The 20,684-nt window shown below is 40.1% G+C and overlaps 1 protein-coding gene and 1 long non-coding RNA gene across 3 annotated transcripts in view; one reads left to right on the top strand and one right to left on the bottom strand.

Moving 5' to 3' along the window:
• Positions 1-1,128: 1,128 nt before the first annotated feature.
• NUP205 (nucleoporin 205) overlaps positions 1,129-20,684 on the bottom strand; it is an 86,491-nt gene continuing 66,935 nt past the window's right edge. Inside the window, exons 35-44 of one of the 2 annotated variants that reach the window (XR_002153964.3) lie at positions 18,756-18,882; positions 13,508-13,584; positions 11,314-11,442; positions 10,968-11,094; positions 7,274-7,440; positions 5,644-5,767; positions 5,028-5,156; positions 4,402-4,475; positions 2,904-2,986; positions 2,221-2,352 (exon numbers count right to left, since the gene is read on the bottom strand). Coding sequence is in view for 1 of the 2 variants with exons in the window: in XM_003983084.6 (XP_003983133.2) it covers positions 2,200-2,352; positions 4,402-4,475; positions 5,028-5,156; positions 5,644-5,767; positions 7,274-7,440; positions 10,968-11,094; positions 11,314-11,442; positions 13,508-13,584; positions 18,756-18,882 (1,107 nt within the window). In the remaining variant the exon portion in view is untranslated. Of the gene's footprint in view, positions 2,353-2,903; positions 2,987-4,401; positions 4,476-5,027; positions 5,157-5,643; positions 5,768-7,273; positions 7,441-10,967; positions 11,095-11,313; positions 11,443-13,507; positions 13,585-18,755; positions 18,883-20,684 lie in introns of both variants that reach the window. The other variant, XM_003983084.6, reaches the window with a different exon arrangement.
• LOC123384045 lies at positions 3,172-5,156 on the top strand. Its single transcript, XR_006594613.1, has 2 exons — positions 3,172-3,256; positions 4,370-5,156. It is a non-coding gene; the product is annotated as an uncharacterized LOC123384045 (long non-coding RNA).

Below are 20,684 nucleotides of genomic sequence, written 5' to 3'. Positions count from 1 at the left end.
CCGCTCAGAGCCTGGAGCCTGCTTCAGATTCTGTGTCTCCCTCTCTTTCTGCCCCTTCCCTGCTCATACTTTCTTTCTCAAAAATCAACATTAAAAAATCTTTAATAAAAAAATAAAAAATTCTTGAGCAAATAGGGTTAATTTTAAGATTTGATTAAGTATGTAACATGAGGATAGAGTGGGTGTCTGCATGTTTATAATATTGATATTATTTGTATGATCAAAACCATACACAATTTTTTAAACCTGAGTTAATGATAAAAGCAGTGGCAGAGGGGCACCTGGGCGACTCAGTTGGCTTAAGTGTCCAACTTCGGCTTAGGTCATGATCTCACAGTTTGTGAGTTCAAGCCCCTCATGGGGCTCTCTGCTGTCAGCACAGAACCTGCTTTGGATCCTCTGTCCCTGTCTCTCTCTGCCCCTCCCCTGCTCTCTTTCTCTCAAAAATAAGCATTTTTAAGGGCACCTGGGTGGCTCAGTCGGTTAAGTGTCTGACTTTGGCTCCAATCATGATCTGCAGTTTGTGAGTTCGAGCCCCACGTTGGGCTCTGTGCTGACAGCTCAGAGCCTGGAGCCTGCTTTGGATTCTGTGTCTCCCTCTCTCTCTGCCCCTCCCCAACTCGTGCCCTGTCTCTCAAAAATAAATAAACGTTAAAAATAAGCATTTTTTAAAAAGCAATGGCTGATAGTTTTTGGAAACATAAATTCAGTCTCAAAGTATCAACCCACAGATTATTCATTACAAGGGAAGAAAGATAACCTTTACAATGCCGGTGTGTCAAACACTACCTTAATTAAGTGCGCAAACTTAAAATAATGGGACAAACTGATAGGAGCCTCCTGATATATGAAGGCATAGTATCACCCACAGAATTGTAGAATTCTTGCCAAAAATGTTTAACCTAAACTTAATTTAAAAACAAAAAAAAAAGTAACTTTGGGACCCTTTTCAAAACAGCTAACAAGTGTCACATTAATCACCATCTCCCCCCAAAAAGGAGGGGAAACATTTCAGAATCAAGGAAACTAAAGAGATAACTAAATGTAATGTGTGATTCTTGATTTAATTCTGGATAAAAAAAATTAAAGTTCTAGAAGTACATTTTGGGGGCAATTGAAATTTGAATATTGCCTTAATATTTGAAAATTTTATTGTATTTTATTAGCAAATGTCTTAAGTGCGATAATGGTATTATGATTTGGAAGGAAATATCCTTGTTATTAGTTGCTGAAATATTATGGATAAACTGTCACTATGTCTACAATATACTTTCAAATAGTTAAGGAGAAAAACACAAGTAAACATTTAAAAAATTTTAATATGCTAAAAAGCCACAGAAATTATAAAAAAAAATTATATTTTTAAAAAAGAAACACTATAGAACTAAGTATTAATTTTCTGCTACTCATGAGTCAAGACACTTTTCCCTTTCTCTCCTTTATTTTAGGCTGAACTAATTTATGGCTAGAAAGGGAAAAATGGACTTTGAGATGATGTAGTCACTTGAACATAAGCACAATTGGGCAAGAAGTAGAGTGATGATGGTCTAAATTCTTTTGCCCTAATCGTAGGCATCACATTAATTATATGAGAAATTATCAGTAGGTGATTAGTTTGAGAAATTTCACAATCAAATAATTTGGACAAATCCAAATTATTATACTGCCACTAACATGCAGGAAAAAAAAAATAATTTTAGCAAAGAGATAACTTCCTTTCTTGGGACATTTCTATAATATCTTCACAGTAGTGAGTACACTATTCTATCAAACAGCGTAACTATAGTTTGTGGTCCACTCTACCCCATGGAGTGACCTTGATTATCACAGAAATGCAATGCAGATAACAAAGAGATAAAAAACTGCAATTTCCAGACTATGCCTTTAAGAGAACATTCAGAATTATACCCCTAGGGGAAAACTACCACTGTGGAAAGTGGATTCCCAATAACGTTGATCATTTTCTAGGTAAAATTTCAAAAACGACTAGCCATATGTTTTGTGTCTTTTTTTAAAAAGTATTTATTTTTTACTAGTGAGGTTGGAACCAGGCAAAGAAATTTACAGAAAAGATGTCCATATATAAAGAAAGAAATAGCAAAATATTTTTTGGTCATAATTTAGAAACAAACTAGTCCATAAAAAGGGGACAGTTTTCCCCAATTCTTCTCTTCCCTAGAAGAGTATAAGCACGGGCTCTTAGTTCCTTGATATCCTCAGCAGGCCTCGGATACGTCTGACAAGAGCTTGTATGAAACTATAGCGGGATCGAACTTTCGAGTATAATCCTTCAATGTCCAGAAGTTTCTTTTGTAGTGATTCTCCAAAAGCGTTGATGGCGTCAGCCTGAAGCTAGAGTTAACACAGATGATATTTTGTTATTAAAACTATAGTCTCAAATATTTTTTGTTTCACGTCTTCCAATTTAAACTGTCTTTGAAATTTTGTAATGTGGTCCTTTCTCATGTAGCAAATTAACCAAACATTCCTTCTATGCTACAATTTATTGGTATGATATTGTTTTTCCCTCTTTCCTGTCTTGTATAAATGTTTAAAATTTTAAATAACAACAACAAATGATGCTGTTGTTGACATATGGACATACTGCAGTAAAATATTTCCTGACTGGTGACACAGTTGTTAGGAGTGGATGCCTCTGGGGAAAGAAACAGGATAAACTGGAAAGAAGCTTTTACTTTTTACTTGGTTTTGCAATTAAAAAAAAAAGAAAGAAAAAACCAGTTCCATGCTTTCACTTTCAAACAATATAAACAGAAGACAAGAACCTGGTATACACTTTAGAATTCATGTATTTTAGAATGCACATTTGATTTCGAATGGATCTTTTTGGCATAATAGTGAAATGTTAATATTAAGTGCAAAATTAGATAAAATCTACCTGCCTTCAGTTTTGCAGTAAAATCAAAACAGAGTGAGAAGGTTATTTATTAATCCTGCATTTCTTCTCACTTTATAACAGCACAGTCTAATGAAACAGAAATAGTGATTAATTCAACACATATTTATCAAACATCTTCTGGTAGATCTATACTTTGCCTAATTGTGCCCATGACCTAACTGAACATTAAAGCTTACCTAAACAAGTCTAGCCAAAACATGGATTGCTATTATGAAGTCACTCTGGGGCAGATGTAGTCTGGGCTGGGATGAGAGCATGCTCTTTATGATGTCTGGTTAAGCATGGTCTGGAGGATGCTCTTTCCTGGATAAAGCCTAACCTTCAGCTTTATGAAAGGTAGTGGCCAAGAGGGATTAGGGAAGAGTACAGAGGCTTTATCCAATCACGGCTAGGGGGGCGCCTGGGTGGCTCAGTCGGTTAAGTGTCCAACTTCAGCAGGTCATGATCTCACAGTCTGTGAGTTCGAGCCCCGCGTCGGGCTCTGTGCTGACAGCTCAGAGCCTGGACCCTGCTTCAGATTCTGTGTCTCCCTCTGTCTCTGTCCCTCCCCAGCTCACGCTCTGTCTCTCTTTCTCTCAAAAATAAATAAACATTGGGGGGCGCCTGGGGGGCGCAGTCGGTTAAGCGTCCGACTTCAGCCAGGTCACAATCTCGCGGTCCGTGAGTTCGAGCCCCGCGCCGGGCTCTGGGCTGATGGCTCGGAGCCTGGAGCCTGTTTCCGATTCTGTGTCTCCCTCTCTCTCTGCCCCTCCCCCGTTCATGCTCTGTCTCTCTCTGTCCCAAAAATAATAAAAAAATAAAATAATAATAAAATAAACATTAAAAAAAAAAGTTAAAAAAAAATCATGGCTAAGGACATTCAGATGCCTAGGAACAGATCCAGCTATAATTCATGTACCCTGCTAACTACTCTGTTCCCAAGACTTTCCTATTAGTTTCATATTAAGTTTTCATTTTAATTATTTTTGGAATGCTCTTCATTCATTCCAACATTACTGGCCAAGAGGTTACTAAGTACATACTACTGTATAATACTATGGTCTCCTAAATGGAATTTGTAATGGCTACTCCCCATCTCTCCATTTAAATTATTTTCTGGAAAATTAAGTGCTGAGTGACACTTTGTGCCTAAAGTCGACAAAGTTAATCTAAAGAAACTAGCAGTTTTCCAGATCACATGCTCAGTAATTTACTGAACTCGATGTTACACCTTCCAGGCACTACTCCCCTAGGAGCCCCACATATGAAACCTCATTTAATCCTGACAAAACTGTTTGAGGCTGAATTATCATTTCCGTTTCTTCACTGAGGAAATGGAGGCTCAAAATCAGGTTGTTCAAAGTCCCAGAGCTGTTGGGTGGCCAGGCACGAATTAAAATCAGGTCTTTGTACATAGCCCTGAAAATCATAAACTTATTAACATACTAGGCTCTTCCTTTGTCCTTCCAGAAAAGAATAAGGGTATGAGACTAGAACCTTACCTGGTCTATGTCATGTTGGCTCACTGCAGTCAGACCACTTCTGAAATCCAGGTTGGTTTCTGAAGCGAAGGAATCTAGAGACAAAAGACACAGTCAAAACAGCTTTCCCAGGATGCGTCTACTACACCCTGGAAGAATCTGAAGACAATGAACCACAGCACCACAGAAAACATGGGTCAAGGCTGAGAAATCTATTTCAACTTTCAGTAACTAGAAGCCCCTGGAAAGCATTTCACTTGTCTAGGTCAGGGTCTGCAAGCTTTCCTTCCGTTCCTTTCCCACTAAGGGATCCAATACAAGCTCACTGGTCAAACAGGCTCACTTAATAAAGATCATGGCCCAGGCTGACCCACATCCATTCTTCTAGAAAATTATTTGTGAGCAGGGGACTCTGGAGCTGGCCAGCCCTTAACTGCAAGAAGCTGAAGGGCAGTGTCTTAAGATGTTCATACTGTCCACACAATTTCCCATGAATAGAAGTAAAACACAAGAAATAGCCATGTCTAATAACTAAGTAGCTCTCCATTGCCCAATCCACTCTTAGTAACCTGGAAACAAAAAATAAATAAAAATGTAACTAGGTTTTCAAAGCACTGAGATCTATAGGTTTTCAGAATGAAGTTTACCTTGTAGTCTTCTGCTTTTAAATAAGGTTCTGGAGGCAAACAGGGAATCCTGAGAATCGGTGGGCGTGCAATGTAACAAGTAGTACTCCAGATGGCGCCAAAGAATAAATAGGCAGGTCTCTATGATAACTACAGAAGAGAGCTCGGACTAAAGGAAAACAACCTCATCAAACCAGCTGCTGAGGAGGGGAAAAAAGGAGAGACCGTACCACTTAGTGACATACGCACTGCCTCAGTCTAACCGACAGGGGTAAGGGTCTGTTTCCCTAGAAAGCAGCAAGCCGTGTTGAGAGGAATGAGGTGGGGCCTGGGGGAGGGGGGAGGGGGGAGGGGGGGCGCGTGTGCTGTGCCAGCACAGTCTCCAGTGTCCTTGCTTCCTATCCAGACACAGAGTGACTGTACACATTATCAGGATTACTAGCTACTCTAAAAGGTAAGGAAAAATTTTAATTTGGAAATATATCGGGCATTTACTGGAAAAAATCAACAATAATTATGTCCTTTTCCATATGGCTTTGATGCCCAAAAAATGTGAGAATCAGTAAACAGTCTCTACATTTAAAGAATCTTTTAAAGGTCACCATTCCAGTTCCCACTGTGACTTCATTAAGGATACAAGAACAAAGGGAAAGTAGTTTGGCTCGATTGTTGATCAACTTCACCAAACGCCGTCTTGCTAGGACATATTTCTGGGCAGTGGAGATTTTCTCAACACCAACAGGCATCACAGACTGACACAACTGAGAACCAGAAACAAACACAGTATTAGTGATGATGTGAACTGTAACCAAAACTTCATGGAATTCTAGACAGAGGGTCACTTGCGATAAGCACTGTGAAAAACGTTTGAAGAAGTTTAAATGTCGTCCTTGCAGACAAGAGCTATTATCTAAGCTAGTTAGGAAGCTAGTAACTTTATAGAAAAACAGAGAGCCAAACCAATTAAATTCACAAATGAAGATTCACGTGCTGCTTTCTGGAAAAGGTCTCATCCCTGAAACAGACATTTCCAATCTGCTGATGGGCCGACCAACCCTCAACTTCCCATCAAGGTAAAACGAGATGAAACAGTAGGTTTTTCAAGCAGTAGGTTTAACACTGCCATGGAGAAGTTCTTTGACAGCTGTCATGTATCTTCTGAAGAAAACGTACAGTGGATTTCTACAGCAGATAGAAAAATATGCTCATCGGCCAGAAACTCCCTTCATCACACCTCTATTTGGCATAAGCACAGAGATGCGATTTACAACCCAGACGCTGGGTTTGGCAGACGGGCTGGGAGGGCGCCACATGCTTCACTGGGAGGCTGCGGGCGCCCTGCGAGGACCGGCACGGCCCATGAGCTGCAATGGGAGGAGGAGGGGCTGTCGGCTGTAAGCCACCCGGTTCCACCAATAACTCCTGCCTCGGTACGTGCTAGCTGGGTGGCTTCGGGTAAGTTATTCAAACTTCCAATGCCTCCACTTCCTCATCTGAGAAAAAAAGGCTCATGTGTTGAGCCAGAACTTGTAGCTCAGGGCCTGGCACATGGTAAACACTCACTCAGTGTTCCCTCTGATCATCAGAAGAGTGGCAAGAAGGGGCAGGCTTGACTACTCTGAAGAGTGACACCGAGTTTTCAGGGGAGTTGGTGCAAACCAGGAATGGCAAATCGGTTCAACACCGAGGCTGCCAAAGGACACCAAGAAGCTCCAGCACCGGGCAAGAGATACCGTGTAGTCCGGCTACTGAGGGAGCAAGCCCGGCAACTCAGCATCTTTAGCTGCAATAAACGTCAGCGAGTGATTCTGGCTCATTGAGAGCAGGCAGTCAAGTCTGATCCGCCATCCCGTTTGTCTGAAAAATTCACTCAACAGATACTGAAGATGCCGAAGGCACAGAGGCATCTTAAGGGATCAGTTCTACTGAATAAGCATCTGCAATAGACACCCAAGTTTCTCAGCACAGACTTTAGAGTATAAACTACCAAAACCCTCCTTCAAAGGCCAGCTGCCGTTCTACCGGAGGGCAGGTGGTGTTCTTAAACAAGTGCAGCTTCAGTTTTTCAGTGACGTGTTACTCTGCTTATGAGGCGTGGTGCTAAGGTGAGGGGCTCTTCTTAAAGCCACACAGAGGAACCACTCCAAGCCCTTTCGTCTCCCTGCATACATCGTCTTTGCTCACAAGTCTGACACCAGTATTCTGGTCCTTGTGAGGAAAAGCAAAGGCTTCTCAGAAATCTCCACAGCTCATGATGAGGTTCATACCTCTTTTATCTCATCAGGTGGAAGTTGCTCTACATTCTGAAGTTTGTTGACACTCCGTCGATGACTGTCGTAATAGCTGAAGAAGTCATTAGCGCTCTGTTTCAGCAGGTAGACAATAATGCCCAAACCGGGCAGGCGCCAATATGGAATCACTGGAGCTTGAGTATCTAATAGAGTTGATAATAAAAAACGATGTTCCACTTATAAGAATTTGATATGAATCTCGAATGACCTGTTTTGGTTTTTTTTTTAATTATTATTTATTTATTGGGGGGGGGGAGGGGCAGAAAGGGACGGAGAGAGAGAATCCCAAGCAGACTCTGTGCTCTCAGTGCAGAACCCAACGCGGGGTTTGATTCCACAAATCATGGGATTATGACCCCAGCCAAAATCAAGATTTGTACACTTAACTGAATGAGTCACCCAGATGCCCCTCAAATCACCTGTTTTAAACAGGATATGCCAAGAATTGAAGGGCATGTAACCTATTATTAAAACCAACCCAAGACTACTTTTTTAAAAAATTTTTTCAATGGTTATTAATTTATTTTGAGAGAGAGAGAGAGAGAGAGAGAGAGAGAGAGAGAGAGAGAGAGAGTTAGCAAGTGAGGTAAGGGCAGAGAGAGAGAGAGGAAGAGAGAGAATCCTAAGCAGGCTCTGCGCTGTCAGTGCAGAGCCCAACGAGGGGCTTGAACCCATGAACTGTCAGATCATGACCTAAACCAAAGTCAAGAGTTGGATGCTTAACTGACTGAGCCACCCAGGAGCCCCAACCCAAAACCACTTTTAAATACTTCTGACAGTTCAGAGGAGGGGTTAGGAGCTACTATGATCAGATATGTGCATAAAGCTGAAGACCTGAAGAGAATAAGGAAATGTGGCCGATGGGACACTGACAGAACTTTCCCTTTATCAGGGGGAAGACCTCTTTCAGAACCATTAATTATAAACCTTTGCATCCAGCTTCTCCCCCCGCCCCCGCCATGAACACACAGACGCAAGCCTCACACACAAGTCTGGAGTTTCCTGGCTCCAGGCGAATAATTCCTGCTTTACCCTACAGCTCTAGTTATGTGGATTCACTTCTGGTCTGCATCTTTCTGGTTGCTGAATTCCCAGCTCAAAGTCATTCTTCCCAAGAGAAGGAGAACACTAACTGAGATATTCAAATAATATAATGAAATTTAAACTTCAACAACTCTCTTAGCACCATCAGTCCTTTTGGGTAAGAAAACAAAATGATCTGCCTTTTACTTGACTAGCTTCTGATGAAGGTACAAAGGAACAATGGGATGTCGGGAAGAGCTGGCAGGACTGGCGCAAGTGGAGCAACTTCCCCTTTGATTGAGGGATTTCTTGAGAAGCACCTTAGTAATTTCGAGTTCAATTCGGAGATAATCTTTGTTCAGTGGCTCTAACTGCCACGAATACTGCAGGGAGATGTGCATTGGCTTCCTTCTCCACTGTCTCCCTTAACTTTGCTTCTAAGTCACATTTCACAGGTCTTCGTGAAGAGTGGAAGCGAGAAAACAGTTCCTTGTCAGCGGATGTTGCCACCAACCAGGACATCCTGGACTCACATCAGTTGCCAGGTTTCCCTTTCTAGTCCTCAGTGAAGGAAGATGTGAGCACTTCCACTTAGCAGTCTCTATGATACAGAGCCTTCTGCTGGTGAAATTAGGTACTCTGGGGCCCAGGAACATCTGTATCATTATCTAGTCTGGCAGGAACACATCCAGAAAGAGAATGGTCCAATGCTGACAGTACTCTGGCACATATCAGGAGTTCTCACACGCTAACCTGCTCAAGTCTAGAAAGCATTAAGGTGTGCAGAAGCTACCAGACTTAGCTTCATGGGGGCTGCTCACAAAAGAGCTGACAACAGAAAGCAGATTCTGCAGGAAAGATCACAAGGTCCAGGGAGTAGAAGTGCTATAGGAAAGGGCCCTGGACCACAAGTAATAGTACATATACTAAATGATAGACAGCAATGACAACAGCAATAATGAAAATAATAAGAGCTAACATTTAGGCAGTGCTAAGGACCAGCCACTGTTCTAAAGCATTTCACAGATATTAACACATTTAATCCTTACACTAAAAATTAGGAGCTTGTTATTACTCCCATTTTACAGATGAGGAAACTGAGGCACAGAGAGGGTTAAATAATTTTTCTGAAGTCATATGAATAGTCACTTAGAGAACTGGGATTCAAGTCTAGGCAGTTCATCATCGGTCTATATTCTTAACTGCTAAGGTTAAGCTACTTCTCTACAACTAAATGTTCTTGAACTTACTACATACCTACCCACGCCGTGTCTACAATTGGCAAAGGTATGTATGCTTATTAAATCTTTAAAAAGTCTGAGGAAAAATAAAAACCAATATATAAGCCTTCATAAAGTTCATCATTAAGTATTAAAGATCAAAGAATGATCCAGTATGGGAAAGATGTGCTCAAAGTGAGAAGAAGCTAAATGAAATTTTAATAATTACTAATGATACATTATTAGCATATGATTGTTTTCGGAGAATAAATGACAAAACTACAATTTCATTTAAAAATATTTAAAAAAATTTTTTAATGTTTATTGTTTTTGAGAGAGAGAGAAAGAGAGAGCATAAGCTAGGGGGGAAAGAGGGCAGGAGGGAGGGGAAGGGGGAGGGAGAGGGAGAGAGATTGAGGCAGAATCCCAAGCAGGCTCCATGCTGTCAGCAGAGAGCCTGATGCAGGGGTCAAACCCACAAACTGTGAGATCATGACCTGAGCCGAAGTTAGACGCTTAACCAACTGAGCCACCCAGGTGTCCATCACTTGAAAATGTTATGATCAGGTCAAGTTTGCATGAAAATGTGTGATTCAAGGGAGAAGAAAAGGGCCCCCCTGGTCACTTTATAATAGAGTTACACAAATAGAGTCAGTTCTTGGCACCAGTTACATGAGACAGTGGTTATATCTTGTTAAACTAATATATTTTTCATAACATCATTCTATTAAGTATTTTAAGTGATTAAGTAATTTCCAGGGAAAATAAGATCTTGAAGGAGATAAAAATGTGACAAAATGATTTTCAGAAACCTCACACAAAGAGCTTCCGGAAATCAGAAGCAGTCCATTCCATTACCGCCATTGAGATCAGAATGGGTTTTGGCTTCTGAGTGGCCCATGGGATAACCACTTCAATCAACCCTTAGCCCTCACATTCCAGATCTTGCCGACTGTGTCATTAGGAAATCATGGGCTATGTCAGCTCACTTAGCATCTACATTTTAATTTGCTATGGTACAGAAACGTGGAGCTATAATACAGGACCCAATTTAGACATGCATTCAGCTTAACATGATTTCACATCTAAACTGTTACATTTTCACATTTTTCACCCGACTAGCTTAATCACCAATCCTAGGTCCTTTCTTTGGCGTCTCAGATACTATTCAAAACCACACTCTCCCCACAAGGCTCTTCTATTTAGAAATTTATCCTCAGAAAATCTTGAATTTCTCTGTCCTCTCCAGCTCTCTAGACTATCCACAAGACGAACAACGCCAACTCCTTACCGCTCCTTAAAGTCATTTACAAATTTTCCCACTAATGACACATAAAGAAAACACTGCACCTCACTGGAGCCAACTAGAGCCTGTCTTAATCACAGCAACTTAATACTCAAATACAGAAGGAAACGACTCGGCTCACCTTGCCGGGGTCCATCTCTATTAATGGTTTCTGACAGGCTCGGGGTGAAGAGGCACATAGCATGCTGAAAGGTGGGGGAGCTCTGTAACAGGAGTGACTGGCAATATTCCATGACATTGGCACAGATCTACAATGGAAGAGTAACAGTGACAAAAATATTAGTTCCCCAAATGCCCAATATCAGGGAACTCCAGAGTTGAAGGAAAACAAAGCTAGTGATCAATCTGTAAAATTACAACAAAGCTGTAAATCAATCTGTAAAAACACTCACATCTGTTGTTTTCATCACGCTTCCAAAAAACACACAGATGTTCAAGAACGGATACACAACGCTCACTCCTCTTACCTGCTGCATGGCCAGTTCAAGCTCATCTTTCTTGCTCACTCTATCTCCCTCCACATTATCATCTTGAAATTTAAACTGACGCAGTCTGTCAGAGCCCCCAAAGCGGCTCAGGAGTCCTAAGCACTGGCGCTAAGAAAGAGAAAGATACTTTGTTCAGAGCCAATCCTGTACGTGTAAAATCAGCTACCCCTCTTTGAGGGATACAAAAAAGAAGAACTCACTGGGGAGTGGAATCACTCTCTAAAGCATCTGATTTCTTACCTCCAACGGAGGCACTGAAGTTAGCACTATTAAAATTCACTTTTTTGCAAATGTATCTGCTTGGCAGTCAACTCATTAAAAGAACATCTTTTTTTTTTTTTTTTTAGCAGTTAATCCCCATTACATTGTAAACATTAGAGAATATTCTGTACACACCAAATAATTCCTTGGTAGATACCGATTAAATAAACACAAGTTGATAAACAATGAGAAGCAAAATGAGATGGCAAACAGAAGACAGTTTGTAACAAGCATGTCCATGATAATGTTGTCTATGAATGCTCAAGTTTAAAGGCTATTTCTCCTATAGCCGCCTCTGGGGACTTCGTAAAGGGGCTGAGAACACACAGGTACCCTTGGCAGATAAAATGAAGATGTCCTCTCCTTGAAATGTTGCTACTTTTCACCTGATAATACCATTTTTCCTAAGGTTCTTGGAAGGACAAGATTTTCAAAATTGGTAATACGCCTATCTAGTGATTGCAATCAGAGATGTGGGTTTCCATAGCAGGTACCTGACTTCTTGCTATGTGATCTACAACAAGTTACTTAACTTCTAGAAGCCTCAATGCTCACATTCTTAGGAAAATAGCGATTCCTACCTTACTTGTTGTCAGGATTACCTGAGACAAAGAATTGTATTTACAGTGCTTAGTCTATAGTGCTCTGCACATAATAAATGGACATTAAAAACATGCACTTTAAAAACTGGACATTCATATACAGACATACACAGATATATAGTAGCTTATGTAAACTGATGTTAGTTTACATAATAAGACTGGATAAGGCAAAACATATCGAAAAGGTTACAATACAAGTTTATTTTGCCAAAACAGTTATATCTATTTTTAAGAGATCACCTGCCGTTTGCTACCCTTACAGACAAAACAAATGCACTAAAACATTTCTTTCACCTTATGAAAGACTCATCAAAAATGTCTTTTTCTCCCTACCAATGAAAAACATTAGACGACGAAAGAAAGAAAGAAAGAAAGAAAGAAAGAAAGAAAGAAAGAAAGAAAGAAAGGAAGGAAGGAAGGAAGGAAGGAAGGAAGGAAGGAGTGAGTATTTGGGCATTGCTGGTGAGAGTACCATCCTTTCTGGAGAGCTGTTTGATAATGACTCAACATGTACTGTGTGTGCACCCTTGGACCCAGTGATACCAGTTATTGCTATCTAATCTCTAGTTCAAAAATCTGTACCCAAAAATGCTGATAGCGGCAGTTTTCTTTTGGAAACTTGAAAAAACAGTTCATGAAAAGAGGATTGGTTGGTTAAGAAAATTACTATATCAAAAACAATGAAATATAAATTCTAGTATATAAATATAATTACTCTGCAGCCAATCAAAGACAAAGATGTCCGGATCAAAGCAGGCCAGGAGGCTCCCAGAAAGACTGTGATAAATATCTAGTTGATAAGCTATCTAATATGCTTGAATATATTAAAGGAGATCACACAACTGGAAGAGAGCTTAGAAATAAACACATAAAAACCAAGCAAATAAAAAAAGAAATAATTATTCACTCTAGGGAAAACATAATGTTGTGCCCAAAAGTAACCTATCACCCATTCTTATTCAAATACTACATTTACATAATAATAACAGCATAACACTAAGTACTGATGTAATCAAATTCATAATTATATTGAGTTTCGGCAGTGGGTGGAGGGGTGTTGTGAGAAGTGTCCATACTGTATGGTGGAAGAAAAGGAAAAAAGGGATCTTAAGTTCTCACCCTTCTCAATGGAAAATCAATAGATGATTCCTAAAATTCAAAAATAAGCATATTTATTTAGAGATAATAGATTAAAAACCGTTGAGAGGGTTTGCCCAAATCCAGGAAACAGAACAGGGAGGATGGATAAGAGGGCTGTTGTATTTTGTTGTCTTACAGTACTACTCTTTAAAGAAATAAGAGTCAGTTACCTGGAATCTTCCAATATGTCCCTGTAGCTCCATTAGAGATCCTTCATTTGCATCAATATCAAGTTCACTTAATATACCTGATAAAATTTGGAATGCTTTTAAATACAGTTTTAAAGTCAACAAAATAAAAACATTTAAAAACTAGGAAGAACGATTCGAGTATTTTATATTCTTTATGTACAAGAAAAGACACAGACTTGCCACGAAGGAGTTCTGAGAAATACAACTTCACAAAGACTATAAGCACACCACTACATGTTCGCTCAAATGCAATCTAAATCTAGACTGAATTTGTGATTTCAAAAGGCACTTTTTAAAGTTTTTGAGATAAATCTACTTTTTATTTATAACCATAAAAGTTAAAAATGTTCTAAATTCAGAAGTAAATTACTCTCTCCTGCTGAAAGAGTTTAGGATATAAAACACTAAAAATGAAATGTATTTTTTTTCTTTTAACTCTTCTAGGTACTGTATCATCTGATTTTTTTTTTCCTTTTCCCCTTAGGCAAAGTAGAGTTTGCACGTACACACAAAAGTTCCCATTAAACTTCTGTTTAGACTTATAACAGAATTCTTAAATCAAGTTGATCAATCTTACAGTACCAGGACGAACACCCTTTGCTTCCATCGAGTTCTCCGGGTAAACACGCAGCTCACTCACTCTGCTGGTTTCTTCCTTTCCTCCATGGCTGTACTCATGCTCATGACTCACCTGAACCCGTCCTAGCCACCCTTTGTTTTCACAATCTCCTTAATTCAGTCCTTACCTCCAAGAATACGCTCTAGAGCGTGTAACCCAGGACCTTATCTTTTGCTCCTTATAGTAACAAGACCTCCTCTTTCTAGATTTCTCAGCCCACGACCTCACATGCTGGCTTGCTGTGCCTCACCTGTGCCTCATTATTCCACTAGATCCCATCCCTTCCCTTCTCCACCTCCTCTGGGAGTTTGCTCTGAGGATCACTTTTCCAGCTTATCCAAATCTACCCTGCCACAGAAGATTTTTCCCTATTTGAAAACACATTCAGGTCTCCCTTGTACTCCAAAAAATAAAACCCCCAAATAAGCGAAAATATGGTTAATATCAAATTCTTGAAATATTTTGTCCACATTTGCTGCTTGTATTTTTAAACCCTCTTTCCCATCCTACCCCTTAAAGCTGGACCTTGTACCTAACACCACGAAGAAATGTGGGCCTTTTCCTCTCTGTTCTCAAGTTTCCTGATTTCTGCAACATGTATTGCTATTCCCCAGTTCCTTTTTTCCACCTGCTGCCTCTCTTTAAAAGACTACTTGGGGGGCACCTGACTGGCTCAGTTAGTGGAATATGTGACTCTTGAGCTCAGGGTTGTAAGTTCAAGCCCCATGTTGGGTGTAGAGATTACTTAAAAACAGAATCTTAAAAAAAAAAAAAAAAAGACTACCAATTCTGTTTCTGTAAGACGCTCTCAGTTTCTATAAGATGCTTCTGCTAAGTGCCGAATGAGTACTCTGTGTACCATTTACATTGGTCTCAACTCCAAAACACTTTCCAGAATATTTGTGGGTCATAGAAAAAAAATTAACCTTTTGGTCAGTATTTGAGGAGGTATGACATAACTGGTATGAGGCTAGGCAATATGGGGGACACAGTTATAAATGGGCTTAAAATTTAATGTGAGAATTTAAGATAAAAAAATATATAGTAAAATTACAGGAGAATACAAAACAGCATGTCCTCAAAGGCTAAACTGTGCGGAGTGGGGTTGATAGGAGTGAAAACTGTTACAAGTTTGTCTGAAAATTTTGGGAGGGTGTTTGTCATTATCTTCAGAAGAAAAATTTAAGTGTTTTTATTTTCTGGCCAACGACTGCCAGGCATTTATCAAGCCTACCAGCTCAAATCTACAAAAATGCCTATATATACACATAGACACACATACACAGACATACATACACAGTTATTAAATGCAACACTGTTGGAAATTTTTTAAAAAGCTTGGAAACAGTAAACATGTTACAGGTGTCTGGTTAAAGAACAAAGACCTGGTTAACTCTCGCAACTGGAAAATGAAACCCAATTTAAAAGAATGAGGTAGGAGCTCTATGGGATGAGGGAAAAGATCTCCAAGACAAACTGGAAAAAAGAAGTTACTTACATAGCAGTGCATATCATCTGATTTCACTTGTGTAGGGAGGGGACAATTTGACGCCATATGCAGAGAAACTTCTCAAAAAAATAAGCTAAGTTGATACCTAATTCCTTTTAGAGAACGAGAACTGCTGGTCGCTGTTCCCTAAACCACTTTAGAGAGCCGCTGCACCACTTGTACTTTTCTTTTGCTGGAATTTATCACGAGCCTGTGAAACTGCTGGGGCACCTGGGTGGCTCAGGTGGTCGGTCATCCAACTCCTGATTTCAACTCGGGTCGTGATCTCGTGGTCACGCGATCAAGTCCTGCTTCGGGCTCTGTGCTAACTGGAAGGAGCCTGTTCGGGATTCTCTCTCTCCCTCTCTCTCTGCCCCTCTCTGCTTGTACTTGCTCCCTCCCTCTCTCACTCTCAATAAACAAACAAAAAAACATTAATAAGATAAAATAAAGTGCTTTTCTTAATACAATCTTAATACGATGACAGGGTCAAATGATGCTATTAGCAAAATATAGAAAATTTAGGCATTTAAAAAAGTTACTGACAGAAGACTTCATGAATAAAACCACCTTGTCAGAGACGATTTGATAAAAGGTAAATTCTCTTGATACCTAACTCAGCACTTCTAGGCTAAGATGGCGGAATGAAGGAACATCATAGAATGTCCCTCCTGTCATCAACCTACAAAATGAACAAAATTCAGCACAAGGGGGTGGGGGAAGAATTATGCCATAAATAGTGAAAAATGGTGACGGCAAAGAAAAAAAACTAGAGAAAATTCTGAAGTAAGCAGCATGATTCAGCCCATGGCCCTTATTCCACTCCTCAGAAGCAATGTCAAAAAAAAAAGAAGATTAAACCAAAAACATTTGCAAATTCTCATGGACACTCCTCAATTTGCAGAGAAGCCTTTTACAGTACTTAGGTAAGGCCGCGGGGAAACCAAGGGGAAAACGGTTAGGAGAACCACTACAAAGCACCGTGGGACCTCAGCAGAGGCAGAAGGATGGCCTGACCTGGTATCATTGAAAGACACTGGCATGAGTGGGGAATGAGCACGACAAGCGCACAGCACTGGGACACACCGTCACTGGGCAGAGTGGAAGCTGGGCTCTCCTCAGAATAAGCACAGGCCTAAGTGCTCCCACAGGCACTGCACTCTGCCCAGCCAAACCCGCTCCCTCTCCCAATACCACGGGCTCAAACACTGACACCCCTCAGAGAGGAAAACATATCGGCGGTGGGGTGGAGTCCTGGGCTGGCCTCAGCCTTCTCCATAGCAACATAAAGTGGAGATAGTGTAGCCTACTAGTTAACTGCACAGGCTCAGAAGCCATATTGGCTGGGAAACTACACCAGCAGTATTATCTATGTGACTTTGGACAGGGTAACCTCTCTGTGCCTCAGTTTTCTCACCTGTAAAATGTGGAAAACAGTTCTACCTCATAAGACCCTTGTGAGAATTAAATAAATATGCTAAGTGTTTAAAGAAATAGTACTTGGCACATTACGCTTCATCAATGTAAGCTGTTATCATTAATATTATAAGTTCTGAGGGAAAGAATCATAATCAGCCATGCCATCTTTCACGAAAAGAGGCAACCTGTATTTTTTTTTAAATTTTTTTTAATGTTTATTTATTTTTGAGAGAGAGAGAGACAGAGACAGAGACAGAGCATGAGCGAGGGAGGGACAGAGAGAGAGGGAGACACAGAATCAGAAGCAGGCTCCAGGCTCTGTCAGCACAGAGCCTGATGTGGGGCTCGAACCCACGAGCTGTGAAATCATGACCTGAGCTGAAGTCGGACACTTAACCAACTGAGCCACCCAGGTGCTTCCCCTTTTTAAAAAAAAATTTTTCAATGTTTATTTATTTTTTGAGAGAGAGAGAGAGAGAGACAGAGCATGAGCAAGGGAGGGGCAGAGAGAGAAGGAGAAAAAGAGGCAACCTTTAGATGCTGATAAACATTAGAAAATTCAGGGACTATAATATACTTTTTCTTGGGGGAAAGGACCTCAATACAAATTAAAAATACCAAGAGATAAATCGAAAGAAAGAACTAAGAACAGTGAAGCTGTGGGGAGAAAAAAACAATGGTGTGTTTCAGTGAATGCACGTAAATATACAAATAAAACTGAACAGCTGAAGGTTTCACGGGTACAGGTCTGAATGTAAATAAAACCTGACAAAGTAAAAATAATATAGGCAAAGATAATCTGAAGGTGGAAAAAGAAGTATAAAAGAACTCATGATTTCAGTCTTCCATACTATAGGAGTTAAATGATTCTGTCTAAAATATACAGGTGGTAAGGAAATTCAAAGGAAAAAAAATAACCAAATATCTTAATAATGTTTCATAATCTTTTTTTCCTTCTTCATCACAGTGATCATTTAAGAACAGCTCTTGTAATCTTGTAGTAAAAAAAAAAAAAAAAAACATTTGTCTGGAATTCAACAAGGTCTTCAGTTTTTCTTTCAATTAATTTCTTTTTCTTTTGAGAGAGAGAGAAGGGGAGAGAAAGAGAGAGAAAGAGGGAGACATAGGGGGAGGGACAGAGAAAGAAGGAGAGAGAGAATCCCAAGCAGACTGCACTGTCGGCACAGGGCCTGAAATGGGGCTCAATCTCATGAATCACGAGATCACGACCTGAGTCAAGATCAAGAGTCAGATGCTTAGCCAACTGAGCCACCCAGGTGTTCCTCTCTTCAATTAATTTCTTAATCTGTTAAACTCACGTAAAATTAGTTTTCTAACAATGCACGTGAAAAATAATGTCATTCTCGTAAGTTATCTCTGTGTGCCTCCGTCCCTGTCTCGTGTACATACATATAAAACAACGTTTGAAAGGCTCGCTTCAGCAGCATATATACTAAAAAAAACACTTGGTAAATTCTAGGCAGTGAGGTTTTGAGTAGTCATTATTTTCTTGAACTCTGAATTTTTGTATGATATATCACTCTTATAAATAAAAACTTACTAATTAAAAAAAAAGCAGTTAACGGTTAGGACCAATTTCAAGCAAGTCCTACGTATCGCAAAGCCATAAGAACCTCATTCTATTAAGCGTACGTCAGTCCACAAAGAATTTCAAAGTCCATCCAACATAATCGACTCACCAGGAAGTGCTGCTTTACTTATAATTCCTGTCAGTAGAGCCAGTTCCTGCAGGGACCCAGCGCTCACGTCCTGGCAGCGCAGGATTGCTTGGATGGTATCAGAATGCGAAATGAGAAACTGCAACACCTGAGCCAAGGAGAAGGGAGAGAAATGGAAAAAACAGAGGTCAACAGGAGAAAATTGTATTATGAATTTATAATTCATCTTTTTTTAGTAACGCTGAAGCCAGAAATTCAATGTCATGAATCACAATGAACGTAATATAAGAACCGTCTTTTGCATTTATGTGGCTTATTTCTTCAAGAAGCAAATATTTACCTAAAATTCACAAGAAAGATCATTTCAAAGTTTAGAAATTACTGTATTTAGAGGCTACGGTTGAAAAGTATAACTTAGAACTACTGTATGAATACTGTTACTTAACTCTCAGTTTCTTTTATTTTTGTCCAAGTGGAACTAGAACAGGAGTTTAAAATAAATGGATATAAAAATGACTTGCTGAATTTAAGTTGCTCTATAAAAATCTGATTGGCCTGACATAAGGACAATCACATAAAAAGCTTTTGTTAAATTCCTTTTGATATGGTAAATACAAACGAGAGAAAAACCCTGCCCTCTAAACTGCGCCCTTCCACACTGGCATTTTCCAGCCTACCATCATGGACTCTAGTTTCACACGGGATGTCTCCTCAACTCGATTAAACGCCTTGAAGGCTGAGCCTCTATGCCAAAACAAGCCAAACATCTGAATCACTCAGCAACTGTGTCCCTTTTTAGGTTTGAATTCAGATTCCTGGCCTTAGCCCATAACTGCTGGATGTGGTGCTCCGTAATCTGTGTTTTTAAAACAAGCTCCTTGGGGGATTCTGCGATAGCCAGTGCAAGAGTGGCATTAGAGAATCTTATATCATCACAACGTCCCACTTGGAATAAAAAAAAATCTTAATCTCAATAAAAGAGAAGACAGGGGAAGTCTCTGAGTTTTAAAGAACTGACCCAAAGGCCACATATGAAAGGGGTAAGATGTACTAACGCAGTATAAAACAAGATGTCGAGGCGCCTGTGTGGCTCAGTCGGTTGAGTGTCTGACTCTTGATATTAGCTCAGGTCATGATCCCGGGGTTGTGGAATCAAGTCTCACATCGGGCTGCACACTGAGCATGGAGACTGCTTAGGATTCTCTCTCTCTCACACCCTCTGCCCCTCCCCGACTCGCGTGCTCTCTCTCTTAAAAAAAGGGAAAAAAGAAAAAAACGGGTGCCTAGGTGGCTCAGTCTGTTAAGCGCCCACCTTCAGCTCAGGTAATGATCTCATGGTTCTTGGGTTTGAGACCCGCACCAGGCTCTGCACTGAGAACGTGGAGCATGCTTGGGATTCTCTCTCTCTCCTTTTCTTTCTGCCCCTCCCCCACTCAGGGGTGCACTCACGGGTGTGCACACAAGCACACTCTCTCAAAATAAATAAACTTAAAAAATTTAAAAAAATACATAAACAAAACGAAACAAAACACGGTGCTATGTTAGAAACAGCAGCATTCTACCCTGGTGACATAAGCCTGGAGACTGAAGACAGGGAAAGCACATAACATTACCATGAAGTATTGGGACACAGTTCTGGAGGGTGTTGCAATAATAGGGCAAAACAATAAAGACTCCAGAGTCATAATGATAAGTTTAATCGGTGAATGGCTAGATTATATATTGTATTATTAGTTTAAAGAGACAAAGATTTCTTTTTTTGAAGGTTTCAACTGAAAAGAGAGGAAAATAAAACGAATTTCTGGTGCTCAATGAAAAAATTTTTAGAAAATTCACTTACTTCAATTACTTCATTCTCTAAATATCACAATTAAATGTGCCATTATCATCTATCCTTTATACTTTCTGCAAGGCCTAACATAGTGTATGGCCTCTTGCTAAATCCGTGGT

This window comes from Felis catus, chromosome A2 (genome assembly GCF_018350175.1).
Source record: "Felis catus isolate Fca126 chromosome A2, F.catus_Fca126_mat1.0, whole genome shotgun sequence".
Classification (NCBI taxonomy): Eukaryota; Metazoa; Chordata; class Mammalia; order Carnivora; family Felidae; genus Felis; species Felis catus.
The sequence above is the reverse complement of the archived record's forward strand: the minus strand, read 5'-3'. Positions and strand labels throughout refer to the sequence as shown.